The sequence below is a fragment of the Mustela lutreola genome, chromosome 16 (assembly GCF_030435805.1).
Source record: "Mustela lutreola isolate mMusLut2 chromosome 16, mMusLut2.pri, whole genome shotgun sequence".
Taxonomy (NCBI): domain Eukaryota; kingdom Metazoa; phylum Chordata; class Mammalia; order Carnivora; family Mustelidae; genus Mustela; species Mustela lutreola.
Window position 1 is genome coordinate 16,911,048 of NC_081305.1, and position 25,788 is coordinate 16,936,835.

At 39.5% G+C, this 25,788-nt stretch overlaps 1 protein-coding gene across 2 annotated transcripts in view; it reads right to left on the bottom strand.

Moving 5' to 3' along the window:
- Positions 1–25,788, bottom strand: part of TANGO6 (transport and golgi organization 6 homolog) — a 185,958-nt gene that overhangs the window by 128,818 nt on the left and 31,352 nt on the right. For both annotated transcript variants that reach the window (XM_059153126.1, XM_059153124.1), the window contains exons 7-10: positions 22,307–22,389; positions 6,312–6,424; positions 4,677–4,853; positions 1,312–1,444 (exon numbers count right to left, since the gene is read on the bottom strand). In XM_059153126.1, the coding sequence (XP_059009109.1) occupies positions 1,312–1,444; positions 4,677–4,853; positions 6,312–6,424; positions 22,307–22,389 (506 nt within the window). The remainder of the gene's footprint in view (positions 1–1,311; positions 1,445–4,676; positions 4,854–6,311; positions 6,425–22,306; positions 22,390–25,788) is intronic.

Here is a 25,788-nt window from a genome sequence, read left to right on the forward strand (position 1 = left end):
TCTCTCTGTGATCTCTGTCAAATAAATTAAAAAAAAAAAAATCTTAAAATTCTCACATTAAGAGCACCCTCCTAGGAATATTATTTATAATGAGTGGCTATGTAAGGGGACAGAACGTGAACAGAGGAAGGGACGCCCGGGTGGCACAGTCAGCTGAGCGGCCGACTCTTGGTTTCAGCTCAGGTCGTGGTCTCAGGGTCATGATCTCGGGATTGTGAGATCGGGCCACACTTCGGGCTCTGTGCTCAGTGCAGAGTCACTAGAGATTTTCTCTCCCTTTGCCCCTTCCACTTGTGCTCTCTTTCTCCCTTTCTCTCTCTCTAAAATAAATCTTTTTAAAAAAAAGATGAACAGGGGCGCCTGGGTGGCTCAGTGGGTTAAAGCCTCTGCCTTCGGCTCAGGTCATGGTCTCAGGGTCCTGGGATCGAGCCCCGCATCGGACTCTCTGCTCGGCAGGGAGCCTGCTTCCTCCTCTCTCTCTGCCTACTTGTGATTTCTCTCTCTGTCAAATAAATAAATAAAATCTTTAAAAAAAAAAAAAAAAAAAAAAAAAAAAGATGAACATAAGAGGTGAGAAAAGCATCAAAAAAGTGGCCCTGACTTCAAGTTCTAGAAGCGTTAGCCCTGATTCCCTTCTTGCATTTCCCCATAACCACACCGACCTCAAACTCCACAGACACTTAATTTAGGGAAAATAATGGAGAAGGCAGAGCTGGAAGACAGAAACCAGAGATCCCCCCTGTTTGCCATTCTCAAATGGTGCAAATAAGGAGTACAGTATGGGGCAGAAGTTGCTGTCAGAGATTAGAGCAAGAGGAAACACAATCACCAGCACTAAGAAACAGACCCGGAAAAGGTTTCAGGTGGTTACAAAATGAAATGAGAAAGGCAGAACTGCTAAATCTCCTTTCCAAATACCTGACAAAACAACAGTCAGAAAGGATAAAGGATTACTCCATAACTGCAAAACCTGCTATTAACTTCAAAGGAGTACTTGCCAGTCAACACAGAGCAAAGATTAACCCTTTCATAGATCAATAGTTCTGCTTTGGTCATCTCTTAAAGTTCAGGGCAGATCATCTCAGGAAATAGTTCGATCACATGTGTACTGCTAAAGGTAAGTTTTTTTTTTCTTTTTACCAACCCAAAGGCTTCTAAAATAGAAGTTACTCTTGGATCCTCTGATTATTTCATAGATTAAGACCTTAATTTTAGGAGCTAAAAATTTATGACTGCCCTGAAAATTCAAAGGGGATCCCTGTACTACCCCAGAATAAAGCTGACCATGTCCTTACTACATGTAGTTCTTACCTTCAAGCAGAAGATGAAGAAGTCACCTGCCAAACCGCACTCTTGCCAGTGGGACAACAAGTCCCCGAGATGCTCTACCCGGCTCTGCTCTGAGGACACCTTCTGGTACAGGGCTTCATCCTCATCTTCACCACTGCAACACGGGGTAAGATTTACCTTGGCAGTGTCGCTCAGAGATTTTTTTTTCTTGAAACACCAAAATAATCTCCTAAAGTAACATGGTACTTTCATACAGTAAATCATTAGAAAGATCTCAAAAATTTGTTTATATTACTCTCCTGTCCCTCCATGCTGGAAAAGTGTTTATTCTCAGAAGGCAGGGTACCATGTCCTGTGCACTCATTTGCTCAGTGGGGAAAAGTCTCACGAAGGGAAGTGGCTTTTCAGATGGATGCTGAAGAATGACTATTATTTCAATAAACTGAAAAAGCAAGGAGAAATTAAAGTACAGGTTGTAGGCAGATATTCTGATTCCCAAGGAAGAAGAGAGGAAAAGAAGTGTACAAAGGAAGGTCAGATCATAGAGGGCCATCATGAGCACTCAAAGAAAGCTGGACTTTTTTTCAATGAGCCACTGAAGAGTTCTGGGCAGCAGGAAAAGACACTATCCTTACAGGAGAACATGCAGGCCATCTCAACTAATAACTAACTAGATGAAATATGAAAATGCATAAAGACTTGGGCAAATCTCCAAGTAAAAGCAATGCTACTATTTCTGCAAAAAACTTTAAGAAACTTCTCATGAGGTACTAAGAGTCTCAGTTTTATTGCAGATCAAGTGAAAAAGCAAAGATACAATATTACTATTTTATATCATGTAAACAAACACAGTGGCACAAAGATGTACTAGAAGACAAAAACACTAAAAAAACATGAATAGTGACTAGGATTATAGCTACTTTTTGTTTTCCTCTTTATGCTTTTTTTGTGCTATACAAAGAAGGAATGTACTCTTGTGATTAAAGAAGGAATAAAATATTTTCAAACTAAACTGAGAAAAAAATGACAGATGTTGCTTCATATCATTGAAAAGTATAATTATGAAGTAACGTTGATTTGGCCATCCCATTGGGAAGTAAGTTCCAATTTACCAGTTCACTAATAACATGGCCTGTATACTCCTCTAGTAGAAAAAAATAACCTATAAACTAAACTTAAGGTCCTTTCTTATATTCCCAGAATCTCCCAGCATCCTTCACATCAGCCATGTATCTACACTGCATTTTATATCAGAAAAAAAACTGAAATGGCTAAGAGTCACATCTAAGCCTCTGTAACCACCCTGTCAAAATGAAGTACTAGGGCGCCTGGGTGGCTCAGTTGGTTGGACGACTGCCTTCGGCTCAGGTCATGATCCTGGAGTCCCGGGATCGAGTCCCACATCGGGCTCCCAGCTCCATGGGGAGTCTGCTTCTCCCTCTGACCTTCTCCTCGCTCATGTTCTCTCTCACTGTCTCTCTCTCAAATAAATAAATAAAATCTTTAAAAAAAAAAAAAAAAAAAAAAAAAAAAATGAAGTACTATATTTAAATACTTTTTTAAAAAGACATGACAATAATTACCTTATGTAGTTGTATTTCATTCTTAAAATTTCAATGAAAGTCAGTTCCAAATACTGTAGCTATACTTAGTTCCAGAAAAATTAAAATTCTAGATCCAAAGATCATGAAAGCTAAGCTACTTTTTAGTGTCTAAAGTTAAACAAACTTTGTATTGATAACTGGGGCTCCTGGGCAGAATGATAGGGTACAAAAGGTAAGTGGTGAGACTGACTTGCCCTTAGGGGACTGCCACCAGGAGCAAGATCTTTAGAACAAAAGATAAATCACACACACACACACACACACACACACACACACACACACACTTCTTTAATATAGTGAAAGTCAACTTTCTGGAGATACAGAGTATCAAATGAAAATATCAAATGAAAACTATGGACCCTATTTTCAGGGGAAAAAAAAAATTCAGGTTTGCACACAAAACATTTCTTGTATATAATTTCAAAGGGACCGTGGACACCTAGAAGTCCATGTAGAAACCCTGAGTTAAGGGTCCATTGCTTCAGGCAGTAGATGGAGATTCAGTCAACAACTGTCTACTCAGTTTTCTCCTCCATGAAGATAAACTATAGTTTCAGCAAGAACCGTCAATTCTGGGGGCACCTGGGTGGCTCAGTTGTTAAGTGTCTGCCTTTTGGATCTGGTCATGATCCTGGGGTCCTGGGATCAAGACCCACATCAGGCTCCCTGCTCAGTGGGAAGTTCGTTTCTTCCTCAGCCGCTACCCCTGCTTGTGTTCCCTCTCTCATTGTGTCTCTCTTTTCAAATAAGTAAATAAAATCTTTAAAAAACCTGTCAATTCTGGCATATGTGCACTTACGATGTACACTAGAGGCGTGTCACGATAGCAATTAGTTTTAACTACTGATAAGTTAAATACTACGAATTCTCTATGTGGTCACTGAAGTGGTCCCAGATTAAACTGTTCCAAAGTGTTTTAAAAATAAACATGTGAAGACACTTTAAACTCTTTCAGTACAGGGGCATAGTTATGGTCACAAAGCCCACTAGTGCTCAACAACTCTCAAGAAATTGGGTAGCTTGCATTTGTACTGATAAATTCTGCTTGCAGTCAATGTGTGTTTTCCAGCATATTGAAAGGGTGTCTTATAACTTTACTAAGTTAACTATGAATAAGAAAAAGTATTTACACCTTAACAAAGAGCCACCCTTTGAATGTGATGTAAAAATCTGAACCATCAGCTAAGAACTCTATGGGACTCTGGTCAACAGGAACTTACACTCTGAGGCAATAATATTTACACGTATCACCCAAAAAAGAAAATAATTTAAAATAGATTTGTGAGGCGCTAGAGAAATAAGTGATCCATTCCACTAATATTTAGTAAGCACCTTCTAATTGCTCTCCAGGAGAAAGAAACCCCCACCATAAAATTAACATAAAAGATAGCTATCAGACAATTTCCCTAAGGAGTAAGTCTGACTGTGAACACACACGGAGCATTTAGAGAGTCAGAAAGAGAAACAGATCGTTATGGTGCTGACGGTAAACATGTGACTGCCCTTTACTCTGATTCTCTGGCAAAGACTTTGAGAAGTGGGCTTGTGATGCAGAGCTGTGAGGCTCCAGCAAATTGCACCTACTATTAGCTGGCATCTGGGGAAAAACTGCAGGATTATTTAAGGTGCCCACATTTCATCTAGAGATTATAAATAGCAGCACCTCAGCGGCTTAAAGTTCTAGGTCCCGTTCTATCAGCGCCCCTTAGCGGACAAGTCCGGGAAGGGCCTCTGGGGTGCAATTGTGTCAGAAGACAGAGGGTGAAGGCTGTGTGGACTCACCAATTGGCCTCTTGGATGGTAACCATGATGCCGCCTTGAGTGGCGGCTCTAAACTGACACAGAGAATGAAGAGAGGACGCAGTTTTGTCCAATCCTGCAAATCCTTTCAGGCTGGCAATTGCCTTCTTCCTCTCTAGCTTCCCCAGAATCCATAATAAGATCTCTTGGCAAAGTGACCTGGCAGAAAAAGCAGTTATAAATGAGCTTGTCATCTTACTCTACACATCTAACAAGCTAACATAAAAAAAGAAAGGAAGACTGTCAGGTTCCACGGCATTCTAAGTGCTGGCACAACCACCTAGTACTACTGAAGTGTAGGACTGGAAACTCTGCTTCCTGTGAATTTCAGAACATATCTAATATCCTGAAGTTCAGTGAGTGACTGGCTAATCTTTGGCTCTAGAAGTAACCCTGATAAGACACAGAAGCCTCACACGGTTTTAAAAAATAATCATTTCAAGTGTATCATTGCCTTTGATCAGGCACTGTGAAAGAAAGTTTATACCGATAAAACCATCTACCAATGGGACCAAGAGTTGGTGACCAAGAAACACCACACCAACAAATTCTGGTTGATTCCTCACCCCCTTTTATCTGTGCCAGTCAACTAGGATCGATCGGGATGGAATAAAGGTTTGCTTCTTCCTTCTCAGTCTCTAAGGAGGACATGAAAGTGCTGTGAGGAGTTGGGTTTTGGAACTGTAAGTTATTATATGGACAGTTCTTTGAAGCCAAATTCACATATTTCTAGTCTCTATCTTCTTCTGTGTTCTCTCTTGTCACTGCTCCTGAAGCTGTGGGCTGCAAGGATGTGCTGACCAAAAGTTAGAGTCCAAGGTAGATGGGAGCTTTCCTTCACCAATGATGGTAGCTGTCTACTGAGTTTATGATTTTCCAGGGACAGTGCTAAACTGAACTCTATCATCTGTCTTCATAATAACCCTATGAAGAAGGTACTATTATTGTATATCTGGTCACAAGTGGGGGATTTCCAAACCCTAAAAATCAGAATTCTCTAGGACGTAAAAAAGGATATAAACCCTTACAAGGAAGAAGAAACAACGTAAGTATCTGTGAAAACAGAGGCTGACACAAAATGAAGCCTACTTAAATTCCAATACAAAAGATTATTTTCTGGATGATTAAGAAATAAATCCCTTCATTCCAAACAACACTGAGCAGCACTCACACCAGATCCAAGTCTACATTACAGAGTGCCACATTCAGATCCAGATTTCCCCCGCTTGATTTCTCACTCCCCACAAAGTTCTTATAATCCATTCTCCATTTCCTCCTTCCTAGACATGTAATTCCAGTATTTCTCATGGATCAAACAAGGACATGTTTACACATGTAAACAGGGATTTTGTCTCTGAAGTCTAGGACAGAGGCTGAGGAAAGCCATTCTAAAAATTACATCCAGTCCCTTGAAGTCTGTAAAGCTCTCCTTCTTTTACAGATGAGCCAAGTAAGAGGATCCCTAAACGTTTTATTGATTTTGGAAGAAACAAAATTACAAAGCGGCTTAAGTTTTATTTTCAAAATAAGAATAAGAACATACAATAAAGATTTCACTATAAGGTTCTCTGGGGTTTTTTTGCTTTTGGGTTTTGTTTTGTTTTGTTTTGTTTTTACCTTATGTGAGACACACTTTGTTTGGTAAAACAGTAGAGAGAAAAGAGCACTCCCAGGACGGGAAACAGGGACTCCATTAAAACTGTCACAGGTTCATTCCCGACCACATATACCTAGGGAAGAGAAAATGGTGAGGGGTACCATGAGTGCAAGGCCAGAGCAATGGGAATCAAATACCATACACATCCTAGCAGCGAGGAGAGTCTTATCTTAAGCAACACTTTAGCCCTAAATCGAACAATTTTAGCTCTGAGGCTATGAAAACCATTTGAGATTGGCAGACAGGCTGAGACACAGGGAGCCTGCGCTGGAGCAGCGCCCTTCCGTGTGTGCAGCCTGAAGAACTACAGGGGAAAACGTGTAAATTAACCCATCTTTTGACCCCTTCCTTTCCTGCTTTTGATTACCTTTTTATCTCTTACTAATCTGCCTATTACTCATCTATACACTAATTCTCTAATTACTGAAGGCCCCGCTCTTAGGAATTAACAAGCAAATAATGCCAAATAGAAAAACTTAAAACTAGATTTGAAAAATAAAAACAAAGCTTCCTCTGGGTTTGTCACTCTTCAGATCTAACTGCCATATGGGCATGTCCTATAAATGTTAAAGATGTACACCTAGCTCTGCACTGACTTTATAGGGTTAAGCGCATAAGGATGCTGATTTTTGTTAACGGTAATTGTCCTTTCAAAAAGGACAGCACAAATGCCTTCAACAACATTTATGTGACTACCCACTGGAATCCAAGCATTGTCCTAGGCATTGTAGTGAATAGAAAAATGAGTTTTAAGAGTTGTTCTCTCTAAATTGCTTGTGGTCTACCAAGAAGAATAAAACAAGTAAACCAATTATAATAATAATGCTTGAAAGCAGGCAATTTAAAGAGTTAAGAAGAGCAAAATGCTATTTTTTCCAGTATTCTTTCTGTAAATAAGGGCTTCTTTAAGTTTCCCTTTCCTCATCCTTTAAAATAGGGCTAAGATTGGGATGCCTGGGTGGCTCAGTCAATTAAGCATCTGCCTTGGGCTCAGGTCATGATCCTAGAATCCTGGGACCCAGTTCCACATCAGGCTCCTTGCTCAGCAGGAAGCCTGCTTCTCCCTCTGCCACCACTTCTCCTGTTTGTGATCTCTCTCTCTCTGCCCCTCCCTAAAACACATAAATAAAAATAAAATCTTTTAAAACAAGAATTAATCTCTTTCAGTTCCTCATCTTTTTCCTTTCATCATCATTATCTGTGTCTACACTATCAGATTTTAGTTATTAATTAAATTGTGCTTAATTGAAGTAGAAATCAATGCCGTTTATTTTTTTTATCAAAGCTGTTTATGGAATACTAAAGGTCATGGAGGCACAAGCTGGAAAACTCTCTGTGCTTTTCCAGGGAACCCTGGCCCTTTAAATCAACCCTAATTTCTCATACTCCTTAAGCCTCCCAGCTCTTCTGTGGAGCCTGATAACCGAGGAGCCAGTTTCCTGTGCATGATCTAATCTCCATAAGCCCAGCTAAATGAGGTGCATTGTATGGCAGTGTTCACAAGTAATATGCAGGCCTAATTATGATATCACCAATTACAAGTGGTAAAAAAAGAGATTCACCCAGATAACGTAAGGGCCTATTGTTTGGTGTTGTAGCCTGTGTTCCCAGAAGTAATCCCTGTGGAGCCATCCTTCCTTACCAGCATCTTTTGTACAAAAAACAAAAACCAAACGGAGTTAAATCTCCATTATTTACTGGCTTGACTTGGTCAAAGCACCTCAATTTTTTTTTTTTTTTAAGATTTTATTTATTTATTCGCTAGAGAGACCAGCAGGGAGCCTGCTTCTCCATCTTCTTCTGCCTGCTACTCCACCTGCTTGTGCTCTTTCCCTGTCAACTAGATAAATAAAATCTTTTTTTTTTTAGAGATTTTATTTATTTATTTGACAGACAGAGATCACAAGCAGGCAGAGAGAGAGAGAGGAGGAAGCAGGCTCCCCGCTGAGCAGAGAGCCCGATGCGGGGCTCGATCCCAGGACCCCGGGATCATGACCCGAGCCGAAGGCAGAGGCTTTAACCCTCTGAGCCACCCAGGCGCCCCTAAATAAAATCTTTTAAAAATGAATAAATAAACTTCCTCGATGGGAGGACATTTATTTTTCAAAAGCTTTGGATGGGCCATCTGAAAGTTCTACCTTTTCCACAGGCCTACGATTTATTTGACTGTTCCAAAGGTTCACCCACTCATTCACTGATTCAAGTACTTAGGAAGCATCTGGCCACCACTAATGACTTGTCTCCTCTAAATTCTAATAGTACTTTAAGGCTTATAACATAAAGTCAGCCCATAAGTACATAGTTCTCACTCCCCTCTTCAACTAGCCCCTCTCTTTCTCTATTTCAGCACCTATCAGGATGGATGATTAAACTGTGTTACCTGAATGCCTGGTGACTAAGCAGTTGTTACAGAAGTATACAACTTAAAGGAACCCCACTGCTAACCGTTTTCACAAAGCCAACAGTAACTACCATTTACTGCAATGTCTACTCAAGAATAAACTGGGTTATTCAGCCAAACATTTAATATACAATCAATTCTCACAAGTCCTGAGGGTTAAGCATTTTTATGCCCATTCTAAAAATGTGGAAAACAGGCTGAGAGAAGCGAAGTTAGTTGAGCCAAGGTACTCTTAGTAAGTAGCAGAGCCAGGATGAACCCAGATCGGCCTGACATAAAATCCACGCACAGTCCATAGGGACAAGACGGAGAGCAGATGAGGAGGACGGGAAAATGGGGACGGATCACTTAATGGGTAGATGGTGTTTCCATTTGGGGTGATGAGCAAGTCCTGGAACTAGACACTGATGATAACTGTGTGAGTAAGAATGGACTAAATGCCAGAGAACTGTATACTTGAAAGTGGTTAAAATGGTAAATTTTATGTCATGTGTATTTCACAGTTTTAAAAAGAATAAAGCAAGTACTCCATGGCCTCCCACTACTCACTTCCCCATGTGCCTGTTTTCGTTGCTTCAGTCCCTAACCCACACCAACTTCATCCCAGCCACCTTCCCGCAGAATCAGTGGGCCCCAGCTTGTTGGGCTGTTGATGACTCTAGTCCTGGTACTTCTGCAAAGTCGGGCGAGAGTTCCTGAGTGGCACCATGGACAGCGGCTTCTGCACCACCTCCCCTTCCTCCTACTGAGACTCTTAGGAATCATACAGCCCCCTTGTACCAAGCCTTCCAGTAGATCTCCAGGGACACACTGTGGCCAGGCCTTTCCAAGGACAGTGCCCTCCTGCCAATCTCTTGCCTGGCACTCAACTCATATATGGGTTAACAATTTGGTGTACACCTCACATCCAACATTAGCCTCTATATACACACCCAAAATGGAATCTGGTCACTTCCCACTTCCTGTGGACTCCGCAGATCACCGACTTATACCTGGTGTTTAGTGACCTATAAAGGGACACAGGAGGCCACACTGATTCATCCAATGTTACACTGTCATCTCTTGCTGACTGCACTGACAATGACCAAATGCTCTAGGAAAACAAAACAAAACAAAACAAAACAAAAAAATAGTCCTTCCAATAAAGTCCTACTACATATGGAAGAAACTGTTGGGACCAGTTCCTCCCAGTTTCCTCCACACTTAAGCTGGTGACAGTACCCACTGAGGAAACAGTGAAGGCCCAACAGTAAGCTGTTCCTGCCCCACAGTGGAGAGGGTCCTACAACCCCGAATCGACATCCTAACAGTGGGGTGTTGTGGAATTTCCTTGGACTGTGCTTATTGTAGTCTCCACCTAGTTGCAGTTCTTTCCTGCTCACCGAGAGGCAAAGTGGGATTGGAGTTCAAGTTTTGAAACACAATCCCTGCTTTATGTATTATTTTGACTGATGGAAATTCCCTCTTCTCAGCAGTATAACAACTGGGTATGTTTCAAGTAGGGCTGCTTGTAACACTCCTACTGACCATTTACAAGAATTAACACTAATCAACTGACTTCTCTGAGTCTCAGTTTCCTTACCTAGAAAACAAGGAGGTTAGATTAATCGAGCTTTGGTATCTAATCTACCATCCCCTGACCTGAGTGCAAATTTGCTCTCTTCTTCTGTACCCTTCTGGTACCTCAGCAATTAAGAGGTAAAACTAGTTGCAAAACATGAACCTCCACGATCCCCAAAGTTTTTAAGCACTGAAATTTGACCAAGTTGTACAAATTTCTAACCCTCCCCACATGCTTTCCCTCCTATCAGTTCTGAAGTTAGTACTTTAAAGATGAAATCCTGTTTAGTTGAAAGGTTTTCTTGTTACTTGAGGTATCTGTAGGGTCTAGGGACCACCAAACAAAATACCAAGAGGTGGGAAAGCTGAAGCAGGGAAGGTAGAGACAGGCTCTCAAGGTATGTTTTCAATTCTTTGGTGTGAGAAAGCCTCTCTGAGAGTAAGTGAAATGGCGCTTTGAAGAAAAGATGAAGTTTCAAGTCTACCCGTGACTTTACCGGTATAAATATGTAGGACATGGTTGATGGACAAAATAAGAGGAGAGTATGGGTCTATAAAAATCATAATGGCTCAGAACAGATCACATGAGAAAACAAATGGGTACCAATGACCCTACTGGCAGCTTGGGGATTTCCACAGTCCTTTCCCAACGCATCTTGACTTTCTATCACAGATCCAGCCATGAGAAGAGGTGTCTGCGGTTAGGCCTTACAACCTTCCATTGGAGCTTAGAAACTACTCTTAACAAATAATAGAGACACGTTTCTAAATATTCTTAACAAGAGATCACACACTACCTATAACTGCTTGACTGGGAGCTCCCTGAAAGCAGTAACTGGCTTTTAATGATTTCTGTGTTTGTAAACCTAGAAGAGTATCTGCCATTCTGTATGTACTTCACAAAAATGTTTTTGGTGACTGATTAACTGAATCAAAGAACGAATGAATAAAGTACACTGAATGCTTTTTATTTTCTCAAAAGCTCCGTTTTTGTGGGGAAATTAGAAAGCCCTCTGTACTTTCTCTTCTTCTTCTTTTTTCTTTCTTTTTTAAGATGTAGCTAGAAGCTATTCAATCAATGTTAATTAACTGAAGCATCACAGAACTTCAGCCATGGAAGGGGGAGTAGATTGAACAAAAGGAGGTTTGCTTTTATTGTACTGGCTTACCCAACACCTATGTTCAATATCTGAAAGACTGAATTTCTCTGGAAGGACTAACTAGAAATTTAAATTAAAAAGGAAAGGAAAAACCCAGAGTCCAAATGGTCAGAAGTATTAAAAATAAACATGTGTTTTTGATTCAAAGCAAAACCAAACGGAAAGCAGCCCTCACATCCCCTCTTTCTCATTTACTAGACTTCCATTACATGGTTAAGTACATCCCTCTGGGACCACTGTAGGGTTGAAAGAGAACCAGGAAGGCAGGAAACAGGAAACAGGTATGAATTTTGTTTCTGACACCTACATGATTGCCCAAAATCACGTATTAAGTGAGTGAACATGGGTAAGACATTTAAACTCCTCTAGGATTCAGTGTCCTCATTTATAAGGCAAGTGCTAAGCTTTTGGCTTAAAGACCAGCTAAGATAATTCATGTTAAAATATTTTGTAAAACATACAGCCCTGTGCAAATGTTACATTGATCCCTAAATACCTGCTGATACAGCTATAAATGGGACTGTCTCCTTAATTCATGGCCTTATCTTTTATGGGGATGTAGACGTGTGGAAATACAAACATGAATCAAGCTGACTGAATCCTAACACTGAAATTCAGTACAGGCTGGAACTTGATTGTACCCCTGTTAAAGATTAAACTAGTCAAATGCTGCCTTCTAAAATATCACAGTGATCCTTTTGATAGTCATGTTCCAGAATTTCTAATGCACTTACTGAGTTTAATTAAGACTTGTGAGAAGGAAAAGGACAAGGCAAGTTACCTAATAGAGTATTTTGCGCCGTGCATGCTTTCAGGGTGTATTACATAAAATAATCTTTTTAAAAAAGTGTTTCCTTGAACCAAAAGAGAACTGACAGTTTTCTGAGCCAAATTATTTGCTAAAGTATACAATGAACCTTCCACAAGTTACCTTGTCTCATCCCTACAACTCAAGCGTTAAATAAGTCACCTGAAGTCACATGGATCATCACCCTTGAGCCAGATTCCAACCCAGGTCTATTGGACTCAAAAGCCCAGGTGCTTTTCACTACACTATACCACAGAATCTGAATGTACCATCTAACACTTGGCTCTTCCACAGCTTTGAAGGATACTTAAAAATATTTATTTATGGGACGCCTGGGTGGCTCAGTTGGTTGGGCAGCTGCCTTCGGCTCGGGTCATGATCCCAGTGTCCTGGGATCGAGTCCCACATTGGGCTCCTTGCTTGGCAGGGAGCCTGCTTCTCCCTCTGCCTCTGCCTGCCTCTCTGTCTGCCTATGCTCGCTCGCTCTCTCTCCCTCTATCCCTGACAAATAAATAAATAAAATCTTTTAAAAAAATATTTAAAATATATATATATATATATATATATATATATATTTATTTATTTATTTTAGTCAGGGAAGGCAGTGGGAGAGAGAGAAAATCTCAAGCCAACACCTTGCTGAGTGTGGAGCCCGATATGGGACACAACCTCACAACCTTGACATCATGACCTGAGCCAAAATCAAGAGTTGAATGCTTGCGACTGAGCCATCCAGGCACCCCAAGGATACTTCTTGTGGTCCTCTGCATGTTATTCAAGGTTACAGTTCAATTAGAGTTGGAAACATCCAGAAAGAATGACTGCATTTAGGGAACAAACTAACTTTTTACTGGGAGAAGTAACTAACTTTTTACTGCAAAGCCTTTTGTAGTACTTCTTAAAGGTGTACCATGTACAAATACTATCTTTTCTCAACACAGTGAAAGGGAAGGGACAAAAGAATTGGTTCCTGGACCAGATCTGGCACTCACGAGTATGACTTAGGACAAGTCACTTCACACTCTTCTGGATTTTGCTTCCTTTTACTGTAAAATGAGGGACTAATTTGTCAAACCCAAAGAATATACCACACGAAGAGTGAAACCTAATGTAAACTATGAACTTTGGACGATACTGGTGTGTCAGTATTAAGGGTCCTCAACTGTAACACAAAACCTACTCTGATAGGAAAGGTTACCTGAGGGAGAGGCTGTGCACATGTGGGGGGCGGGAGATACATGGCCCTCTGTTCAACTTTTCTGTGCACATAAAACTGCTCTAAAAAACCATCTATTCAAAAACCAAAAAAATAGGGGCGCCTGGGTGGCTCAGTGGGTTAAAGCCTCTGCCTTCAGCTCAGGTCATGATCCCAGGGTCCTGGAATCGAGCCCCGCATCGTGCTCTCTGCTTAGCAGGGAGCCTGCTTCCTCCTCTCTCTCTCTCTCTCTCTCCGCCTGCCTCTCTGCCTACTTGTGATCTCTGTCAAATAAATAAATAAAATCTTAAAAAAAAAAATAAAATAAATTATTTCTATATTTCCTTCCAGCTCCAAGAGTCTTTTATTTCATTTTACTCTATTAAAAACAATTAAAAATTTAGAAAGAGGAGTCAATTGGCCAGTCTGAGAAAGTAAATTTAATTAGAAATTTGTTAAGATTAAATGGAGGAAAAAAAAAAAAAAGACTTGTATAATTAAAGTCAGGATTCCCTGAATCTGGAAACAGAGAGATAAAATGGAAATAAGAATAAAGTATATAAACTAATTAGGTACCTTCTAGCCTTTCCTACCCTCAAATTTCTTCTGCCTTTAGGAAGTCTCGGCAAGTACTGTGAGGAATACTAAAAGGAAACATCGCCTACACCCTCCCAGTCCCACCTGGTATCAGATTCTGGCAGGTTCTCTTAAAAGCAAGAAAATGTCCAAATTGTAAAGAATTTTTACAATTCTCTTATCCTGCCCTACCCAGAACCAATTTCTATGAAGCCTAGATCTCTCTTTACCTCTGCAAGCACAGAAAAACCATTTATCCCTCTTGTACCAGAGAGGACAAAAAAAAAAAAAAAAGGTTAAGTATTCTAGGGATAGGACCCCAGACATTAAGAGTCAAAAGGAAAAAGAATAGGAAGCCATTGGACTAAAAGTTATTTGAGCTACAAATCCCCTTCTCAGCTTAAGTAATTTTACCAGATGTAAGGTACACACATAGAAATCATGAGAATTATTTATGCACAAGTACAAGTGGCTATGCCAAATTTTCAGTTCAATTCAGTGAGCATCTACATATACACCTGTATTGTTGAGAACTTTCCACCTGGCCACCCAGAACCACACTGCTCCATTCTGTGCTGTATGTAAAGGATGCAAGCATAAAAAGACCTTCTTTTGGGCGCCTGGGTGACTCAGTGGGTTAAAGCCTCTGCCTTCAGCTCAGGTCATGATCCCATGATCCCAGGGTCCTGGGATCGAGCCTCACATTGGGCTCTCTGCTCAGTGGGGAGCCTGCTTCCTCCTCTCTCTCCCATCCCCCAACCCATCAATGAGAAGAAAGACAACCCAATTTAAAAATGGGCAAAGGATCTTAATAGAAATTTCTCTAAGGAAGACATGCAAATGGCCAGTAAGCACAAAACTCCTGTCAGTAAGACTTAGGTAGTTTAACTTGCTTCCTTTTAAAATATATATATATATATATATTTTATTATTCATTTACTTACTAAACTTTTTTTTAAAAGATTTTTTATTTATTTGAGTGCGGGGAGGGGCAGAAGAAAAGGGAGAAGCAGACTCCCCATTGAGCAGGGAGCTAAACTAGGGAGAGATGGTTAACCAACTAAGCCACCCAGGTGCCCCAAGAGTTTAAGTAATCTTTACAACCCAACATGGGGCTCAAATTCACAACTCTGAGATCAAGGGTTTCATGCTCTTCCACCTGAGCCAGCAGGGCACTCCGAACTAACTTCCTAATCTACTACTTCTAATTCCACTACAGTCTTAAACAGAAAACCAATCTGATCTGGATTGTGTATAAAGTAAAGAAGAAACTGGCTCTGAGGAGCTAAGGCGCTCTGCAGTTAGGTGCTGAGATGGCAGCCAGATAGGCGCTAACACGATACAGGTAACACAGAACATCCGACTGGAAATGTCAAATGAGGTTCTGAGACAAAATAAACTGAAGCACAAAACAGGCTTTTTAACATCATTAGTCATTGGGGAAATGCGAGTCAAAACCACAATAAGATACTGCTCCGCGCCCACCAGCAAGGCCATCATAATGGAGAAAAGTTGGGGAGAGATGGAGAAGGGGAGTTGGAGGAGACAAGTGGTCTGGTAGTGGGAATGGTGGGCAGAGACGATAAACTGGAATTTTCATGCTCTGCTGGCAGGAATGTAAAATTGTGCTGCCGCTCTGGAAAACAATCTGACAGAACCTCCAAAAGTTGAGCACAGTGCTACCATATGATCCAGCGATTTCACTCCCAGCTTCACTCTCCCCACTCAAGAGAAACAAAAACATATGTCCACACAAAAACCTGTACATGAAGGTCTCCAGCAGCATTGTTCACAAGAGACAAAATGTGGAAACAACATGTGGTGTATCCATATAATAGAATCCTACTTGGCATTAAAAGGAATGAAGTGCTGCTGCTTCATGTAACGACAAGATGAATCTTTAAAAAAAATCCTGCTGGTAAAAAGTCAACTACGAAAGACCACATGTTGTGTGAGTCCATTTACATCGAGAATAGGCCAATCTATAGAGACAGAAAGTAGATTTTAGTAGTTGACTATAGCTAGGGGCAAAGTTGGGAAAATGGAGAGTGACAGCTAATGGGTATGGGGTCCTTTTAGGGGGTCAATAATATTCTAAGATCAGATTTGCCATAACGGTTACATAACCCAGTGAGTATATGAAAAGCATTGAGTTGGACACTTTAAATGCATGAGTGGTGTGGTATATGAATTATATCCCAATAAATCTGTTAGGAAGAAAAGAAGAGAAAAAGAAAAGCAGAGCTGGAAATGTTCCCAAATGTTTCTCTAAAATTAAACACCCTCTTGTACCCTCCCGCTACCCAGTGTGTTGCTGGATCAATTCAGCGATCCCAGATGTTTTCCTTATTTCCTGCCTTTGAGCTGTGCTCTATAATTTAGTATTAGCAGAAAGTTAATAAAGACAACACATCCTTTGTTGCTAAACTTTACACAGTGTTTACCATTTTCTTCCAACATACACATTTCCTCTGTTTTCCCATTGCAGCTGAGCTGCCAAAACCTTGTAGGGAGAATGATTACCCTTCTGCACCCCTTCCTGCTTTCCTAACAGTCCCAATCTTTTGTGCATAATCAAGTGTTTATAGCAAACTAATGTTCTGCTTGCCTCTCCAGGAGGTTTTAGATTCACCAAACTGTTCACCAAATTAGGAGGGTTTTTTCCCCTCCCCCCCCCCCCTGTTTTGGGCAAGAATAGGAACAATGGCAGGATTCACTATTTCTGGAGCTCCATTTTTTAGAGGCTAATCCACTTGCCAGAAAGAAGTTGTTTTGCTTTCTTTTTCCTTGAAAAGCAAAAGCAACTTTTTTTTTTTTTTTTAATTTCCCAGAAATACTATGCAGGTTTTTTTTTTTACCAAAGTTTATTCAAAATTAGTTCTACCCTCAATACCACTTTCAAGTCTTTCTGACATTCCACACCCAACCATTTAACGATTTTTCATCCTGATATTCCTTAGATGGTATGTGACTGAAGACAACCTTTCTGAAAGTTAGCTGGGCCTTGTTCTCCGATTCAGAACATTTGCCTTCCAGACTGTTCTATATAATTTCTTCTTTCTATAATATAAATGTCCTTGTCTACGCATATGTAGAATAGGATATAAAAACTTCCTTTTCATAAGTCTCTAAATAAGGCATTTAAAAAAACAAAACCAGCATTATATTCAGTAAGTCACTGTGTCATGTTTTATCTATAAACTATTTAATTCTATATTTGTATGCCAGGTCAACCCTCTTAAGGATATTCTCTTTTTTTTTAACAGTGAAATTAAATGAAAGGGTAGCAAACGTCCTACTTTAGTAAAAAGCTGAGTGTTGAAGAGATTGAGTTTTGAATTTTTTCAGCATGCATTTTATATCTACAAATTATCACTTTTTTAAAAAAAAGATTTTATTTATTTATTTGACATAGAGAGAGATCACAAGTAGGCAGAGAGGCAGGCAGAGAGGGAAGGAGAAGCAGGCTTCCCACTGAGCAGAGAGCCTGAGGCGGGACTTGATCCCAGGACCCTGAGATGGCAACCTGAGCCGAAGGCAGAGGCTTAACCCACTGAGCCACCCAGGCACCCAAATTATCACTATCCTACATAAAGTTTAAAACAAAAGAAAAGCATCGGCCTTCTTACCTGAAAGAATATAACTTAAGATTTACTCTATACCCTCAGAAGCTGCTAGAGAGAATGTAAAATGGTGTAGCCACTTTGGTAGTTCTTCAAATGGTTAAATACAGACTGACTATAAGATCTAGCAATTCTACTCAGGTTTAAACAGTTACTGTAAGATCTAGCAACATACCCAAGAGAAATAAAAACATGTTACACAAAGACTCCTACACAAATGTCTGTGGCAGCTTTAATCACAATAGCCAAAATGTAGAAACAACCCAAACATGCATGAGAGGCTGAGTGAATTACAAAATACTGTCTATACCTACAACAGGATACTATTCAGCAATAAAAAAGAATGAAGTCGGGGCGCCTGGGTGGCTCAGTGGATTAAGCCGCTGCCTTCGGCTCAGGTCATGATCTCAGTGTCCTGGGATCGAGCCCCGCATCGGGCTCTTTGCTCAGCGGGAGCCTGCTTCTCTCTCTCTCTCTCTCTGCCTGACTCTCCGCCTACTTGTGATTTCTCTCTCTGTCAAATAAATAAATAAAATCTTTAAAAAAAAAAAAAAAAAAGAATGAAGTCTTGGGGCACTTGGACGGCTCTGTCAGTAGAGCATGTAACTCTTGATCTAAGCGTTGTGAGTCCAAACCCCTTGTTGGGTGTAGAGATTACTTTAAAATAAAAAATAAATAAATAATGAAGTCCTGGTTCATATTACAATATTACAAAGCTAAAAAAAGTCATGCTAAGGAAAGGAGGACAATCACAAAAGACTACATATTGTACAATGCCATGTACATGCAATGTCCAGAATAGGCAAATCCAGAGAAAGAGAAAGTAGATTAAGGGGCTTGAGGGGTGAGAGGGCGGGAGAGTGGAGGGAGGGAGGGGTGGTGGAGGGCTTTGGGAGTAGTATGAGGTTTGTTTTTGTGTGATGAAGCATCCTCAAATCCGTTGTGATGATGGCTGCACAAACCTGTGAATATAATAAAACTCCACTGATTTGCATACTTTCTTTTTCTTTTTTTTTTTTTTCATTTTTTAAAAGATTTATTTACTGAAAGAGAGAGTGTGAGGTGGAGGGGAGGAGGCAGAGGGAGAGGGAGAGAGAATCTCAAGCAGGCTCCCCCACTGAGCACAGAGCCTGATGCAGGGCTCAGTCTCATGACCCTGAGACCATGACTGAGACAGAATCAAGAGTCAGACACTTAACCGACTGAGCCACCTAGGTGCCCCATTTGCACAAATGGGTGAAAAGTATGTGAATTATGTCTTACAAAGCTGTTTCATTTTTATTTTTTTTATTTAACTTTTAGTTGGTTAACGTACAATGCAATATTGGTTTCTGGAGTAGAATTCAGTGCTTCATCACTTAGATACAACACGCAGTGCTCATCACAAGTGCCCTCCTTAATATCCATCCCCCACCTAGCCCATCTCCTGCCTGTCTCCTTCCATCAACCCTCAGTTTGCTCTCTATCGTTAGGAGTCTCTTATGGTGGGGTGCCTGGGTGGCTCAGTGGGTTAAAGCCTCTGCCTTCGGCTAAGGTCATGATCCCAGGGTCCTGGGATCGAGCCCCACATCCGGCTCTCTGCTCAGCACGGAGCCTGCTTCCCCCGCCCCCTGCCTGCCTCTCTGCCTACTTGTGATCTCTATCTGTCAAATAAATAAATAAAATCTTAAAAAAAAAAAAGTGTCTCTTATGGTTATAGACTCTTAATTGTAGGAAACAAACAGGGTTGCTGGATAGGAGGGGATAGGAGGTTGGGGTAACTGGGTGAGAGACATTAAGGAAGGCACATGATGTAACAAGCACTGGATATTATGTAAGCCTAATGAATCACTGACCTCTACCTCTGAAACCAATAATACATTATATGTTAAATAACTGAATTTAAACTAAAAAAAAAAAAAAAGAAAAAAGAAAAAGAAAAAATTTAAAAATTTTAAAAAGTACAAAAAAAAGAGTCTCTTATGGTTTTTTTCTCTCTCCTTTTTTGTTTTCTCCCCTCCCATTTGTTCATTTGTTTTTTCTTAAATTACACATATGAATGAGATCATATGATATTTGTCTTTCTCTTATTTCACTTAGCATAATACCCTCTAGCTCCATCCACATGGCTGTAAATGGCAAGATTTCATTCTTGTTGATGGCTGAGTAATATTTCATTATATAAACATACCACATCTTCTTTGTCCATTCATCAATCAATGGACATCTAAAGTTATTTTTAAAAAAAAGAAAGATTTACTCTATAGTCAAAGGTCCATCAACTAATGAACAAATAAACAAAATGTGGTATATTCACACAATGGAATATTACTTAGCAATTAAAAGGGACAAAAATAGTGATCTATGAAACAATCTGGATAAACCTTAGAAACATCATGCAAAGAGAGGGGCAGGCGCCTGGCTGGCTCAATTGGTAGAGCATGTGACTCTTGATCCCAGGGTTGTGAGTTCAAGCCCCATTTTGGGCACAGAGATTATTTAAAACAAAAGAACAAATAAACAAACGAACACCACTAGGCTAAGAGAGAGAAACTAGCCACAAAAGATCACATGTTGCACGGTTCCCTCCCATGAAACAGCCACAAAAGGCCATTCCACAGAGGTAGAGAGTAGATTAAGGCTTGCCTAGGGCTGAAGGTAGGAACAAGGAATGACTATAAATAGGCACAGGAATCATTTTGGGTAACGGAAATGTTCCAAAATTATATTGTGGTGACAGTTTAACTCTGTAAACTTACTAAAAATCATTATACACTTAAAACATTATTTTATGTTTTAAGTATATAAACAGTCTTGATAGAACCGTTTTATAATAAAAGGTTATTCTAAAAAAATTCTGAAGAGGTAAACAAACTAATTTTTTAAAAGCCCAAAATATATGATGAATAGGCAATTTACAGAAGGGAAAATTATGGATGAGCCAAGAACACAAAAAGATGTTCAACTCACTAATAATAAGAGAACTGTTCATTAAAACCACAATGCACCTTCAGGTAGGAAGTAAGGGAAGTGTGACCAGAGTAGGCAGATCGAAGATTTCAACTGAATTGGTAATGTTTAATTTCTTAAGCTGAGTGGTGGGTACATAAGTATTTCACTATTAATTTTTTTGTATGTTTAAATCATTTCATAAAAAACTAAATATTTACTCTAAAATGTTTAATTTATTGCTATAGAAATGGGAAATGTAGAATTTTTAAATTATTGATGAATAATTCATATGCCATAAAATTTATTCTTAAAATGTACAACTGGCTGTTACTGTATTCACAAGGTTGTATAACTATCACCACTGTCTAATTCCACAACTATTTCCTTATCTCAAAAAGAAACCCTATACCTATTAACAGCCATTTCTAATTCCCCATCTCCAGGTCCTCGCAACAACTAGTCTACTTTCTGTCTCTGTGCATTTGCCTATTCTGAATATTCTATGTAGATGGAATTATACAAAGTATGGTCCTTTGTTTTTGGCTTCTCTTAAAGTTTAAAAATTTTTATTTTTAAATGTTTGTGTTGTGGCATGTGTCCATACTTCATTCCTTTTTAGGGCTAAAAAATATTTCACTCTATGGATATATCACATTTGCTTATCCATTTATCAGCTGATAGACATTTGGGCTGTTCCCACATTTTGGCTTTTACGAGTAATGCTGCAATGAACATCTGTGCACAGGTTTGTGTCTGAACATGTTTTCATTTCTCCTGGGTATATACCTAAAAGTGGAATTACTGGGTCATATAATACTAATCCATGTTTAACTTTTTGAGGAACTGCCAAACTATTTTCCAGAGCAGATGTATCTTTTTTAACATAGAATATAATTTTGAAAGGTGTTTACTACTCTGGATATTTTTAATAGTAAAATACTATTACAAATTTATTGAAATAAACTTTAAAGAATATTTACCCCAGCTCCATCTGGCCCTCACACAATGAATTTCATTTTTTTGTCTCAAAATTCGTGTTTCATATGTATTTATAAACTGTAATCATAGAAGGGGTGCCTTCTATGTGTCTTCAGTGTGGGATCAAGCCCCACAGTGGGCTCCCTGCTCCACAGGAAGCCTGCTTCTCCCTCTTCCACGACCCCTGCCTGTGTTCCTTCACTCAATGTGTGTGTGTATCTCTCTCTGTCAAATAAATAAATAAAATCTTAAAAAAAAAAAAAGACTATAATCATAGTCAGCATACCTTTCTTTTTCATTTTCAGTAATATATTTAGATAGTCATTTGCAATATTCATCTACTCAGATGTTTTATGATGGGGATTACTATCAAAAGATACAAAGTAAATTCAATACTATCATACAGTTTGGGAAACCTAAAGCATTGTAAATGCCACCGTTCGCTTCTTCAAAAGACATGCTTTTATAAGTTGTATGAATCAGTTAGAGAATCTAAACTGTTTAACATTCAGAGTAAATGATGAAACTGACAGTTTCAAAATGTATCTTTTTTTGTTTTTTTACTAACAGCTTATAGTTTTCACAATGAAAAAAAAAATATTGGTCATTTGGAATTCAGGATTAGTCACTCCAGTTCTTGAAGTACTGATTAAAAAGGCAAAACTATTTTAAAAGACTAAGTTTAAGTATTAGCTAAAAACATTAGTGACTCAAATTACCAACCTTAAATACATCCTCAATACATCTAGTAAGTTCTTCTTCTGACACCAAAATGATCCCTGGCACCATGTCACTCTCTGGAATCTCTAGAGAACAAAAAACAAAATTACCCATACTCAGTGCCTGACTGAATAGGACTCATGACTTGAGAAAGAAGATTTTACTAGATAGTTCTATAAGTAACATCTAAAATTAGAGATTTGTCATACATACAATATACAACACCAAATACAGTATTTCATGAAATCTATTACGCCAATGATTATAAACATTCATTATTGTTTTATATATCACTAAAAAAGAAAAAAACAAGTAACCTATGAAACATTGTACCTTGAAATTTTACTTGTAAATTTAATGAATAAAAAGTTGGGGACTGGACTAAATGAAAATGACAGAGCCAATGGTTAAGTGATTGATACAAAGGAATTTATTAAACTTTTCTCTACAGATGTGATTGAAAATTTCCCTTTAAAAAGTTTTAAAACAGGGCACCTAGCTGGCTCAGTCAGTAAAGCATCAGACTCTTGATCTCAGGGTTGTGAGTTTGAGCCCCATGTTGAGTGTACAGATTATTTAAAAATCTTTTTTTTTTTTAAAAGATGTTACTTTATTTATTTGACAGGGAGTGGAGGGGGAGGGAGCACAAGCAGGGGGAGCAGTGGAGGATAGGAAGAAGCAAACTCCTGGCTGAGCAGAGAGTCCGACATGTGGCTTGCTCCCATGACCCAGGATCATGACCTGAGCCGAAGGCAGCCGCTTAACAACTGAGTCACCCAAACACCCCTAAAAATAAAATATTAAAAAAACGTTTTTTACTAGAGTTTTTAAGAAAGTATTAAAAGAGGGGAGGTGGGTAAGGGAAAGGGTGAAAGAGGCGCCGGAGATTAAAGAATATGTTTATCATGATCAGCACTGAGTAACATACAGAGTTGTTCAGTCACCATATGGCACACCTGAAACTAATTTAATGCTGTATGTTAATTATACTGGAATGAAGACTTAAAAACTTAATTAAAAAAAGTATTGAGGGACGCCTAAGTGTCTCATTCATTAGGGATCTGCTTTCAGCTCAGGGCATGATCCCAGGGTCCTAGGATGGAGCCCCTCGTCGGGCCCCCTGCTCAGCGGGAAGCCTGCTTCTCCCTCTCCCACTCCCCATTTATGTCCCCTCTCTCGCTGTGTCTCTCTCTGCCAAATAAATAAAATCTTTTTTTTTTAAGCACTGAGAATTGTTTTAGATTATTTAAACAGTTCTAATATATATCATTCCTTATATAAGCTATATAATTAGGATAAAAATAAGAAATTCTTGAAACTTCACATTAAGAGTCCAGCTCTTCTGAAACATTTGAACGCCATTACTGATGCCCATATTTTGCCAGAATATATCGCCCCTGTGCCACCAAGGGTGAGGGTGATGTGACATTTCTAAGAAGTTCTCCACTCTACTACTGTCTTCATGATTTTTTCCTAAATTGCTGATGTCCATTCTCTAAGTTTTAACATTCATTTGCATTGCATGGCAATGCCATGATTCCTATCTGGCCAACAATAATTGTGAGATGCATCTTTTTTTTTTTTTAAAAAGATTTTATTTATTTATTTGAAGAGAGAGATCACAAGTAGGCAGAGAGGCAGGCAGAGAGAGAGAGAGAGAGAGAGAAGCAGGCTCCCTGCTGAGCAGAGAGCCCGATGCGGGACTCGATCCCAGGACCCTGAGATCATGACCTGAACTGAAGGCAGCGGCTTAACCCACTGAGCCACCCAGGCGCCCGTGAGATGCATCTTGATATCAGAGTTGTTAAAAATGTGAAAAATACTTCCAAAATTAAGGTCTTTTTACGTGAAAAGCATGTGCACCTTAGAATTTATAAAATATGGGTATTCATCATAATTGCCACAGTATTACAAATGTGATATTGGTGGCAATGATGGAGCTAACTATCTAAAACCAGCCAGACTATTATATAGTCCTTTCTGTTATCCATATACTGTTGATGCAAAACATATAGCTGGTGTTACAAATATAATCTAACACATGAAGAAATGCCTGGCAAACAGATGTCCAGTAAATATTCCTAAAATGAATGAAGAAGGTTCAGGACAAAAATAATTGATCCACAAATGGACTGAATCGAGGCCTCCCAAGAATAGTGCTCTTAGACTGGGACTCAAACTTGGACACACAATTGAATTATCCAGAAGGGTCTGTTAAAACACAGATTGTTGGGGCGCCTAGGTGGCTCAGTGGGTTAAAGTCTCTGCCTTTGGCTCGGGTCATGGTCCCAGGGTCCTGGGATGTAGCCCCACATCGGGCTCTCTGCTCAGCAGAGAGCCTGCTTCCTCCTCTCTCTCTCTGCCTGCCTCTCTGCCTACTTGTGATCTGACTGTCAAATAAATAAATAAATCTTTAAAAAACAACAACAACAAAAACCACAGATTGTTGAGACCAACACCAGCATTCATGATTCAGTAGGTCTGGGGAGAGCCCACTTATATTTCAAATAACTAATAATGAAGTTGTATTTCTAATAAATTCCCGGGTGATGCTAGTGCTACAGGCCCTGAGACCACACCATGAGAACCACTGCCCCAGGCTAGAACACCTAATCAGACACAGACTAGAGAATAGATTAGTAATGAGGTATAGTCCCAGTACATGAGATTAGGTATATAAGAATTCCTAGACCCTAAAGCAGAAGGCCAACAGAAATAATATTTCAGGGGTGCCCGACTGGCTTAGTCGGTGGAGCATGACTCTTGAGGTCAGGGCTGTGCATTCAAGCTCCAGGTGGGGTGTACAGAGTACTTAAAAAAAAAAATCTTTAAAAAGAAAGGAAATAATAATTTATTTTTTGAAAAATATACTGATTCTAGACTAGATTTCTATAAAATATATAAAGGAAATTTAATTACTTATTCAAGTATCATGTTTAGTTTGGGCCTATCCATAGATATCAAAAATATATATATAAATAAATAAACACACACACACACACACACACACATATATGATATTTATCATGTCTGAATAATCACAAATTTTACTTTGCCAGGCTCAATTTGGTGAAGTTTTACTATGCACCAGAATTAGACTTTCTTGTCTGTTAAACATCCAAATCTTTTTTTTTTTTTTTTTAAGATTTTCTTTATTTATTTGACAGAGAGAGATCACAAGTAGATGGAGAGGCAGATAGAGAGAGGGGGGGGGGGGAAGCAGGCTCCCTGCTGAGCAGAGAGCCCGATGCGGGACTCGATCCAAGGACCCTGAGATCATGACCTGAGCCGAAGGCAGCGGCTCAACCCACTGAGCCACCCAGGTGCCCCAAACATCCAATTCTTAACCTCAGCTCAGGTCGTACAGGGTTATGAATTCAAGACCCTGGACTGGGCTCCACACTGGGTGTGGAGACTACTTTAAAAAAAAAAAAAAAAAAAAAAGATGGGGCGCCTGGGTGGCTCAGTTGGTTAAGCAGCTGCCT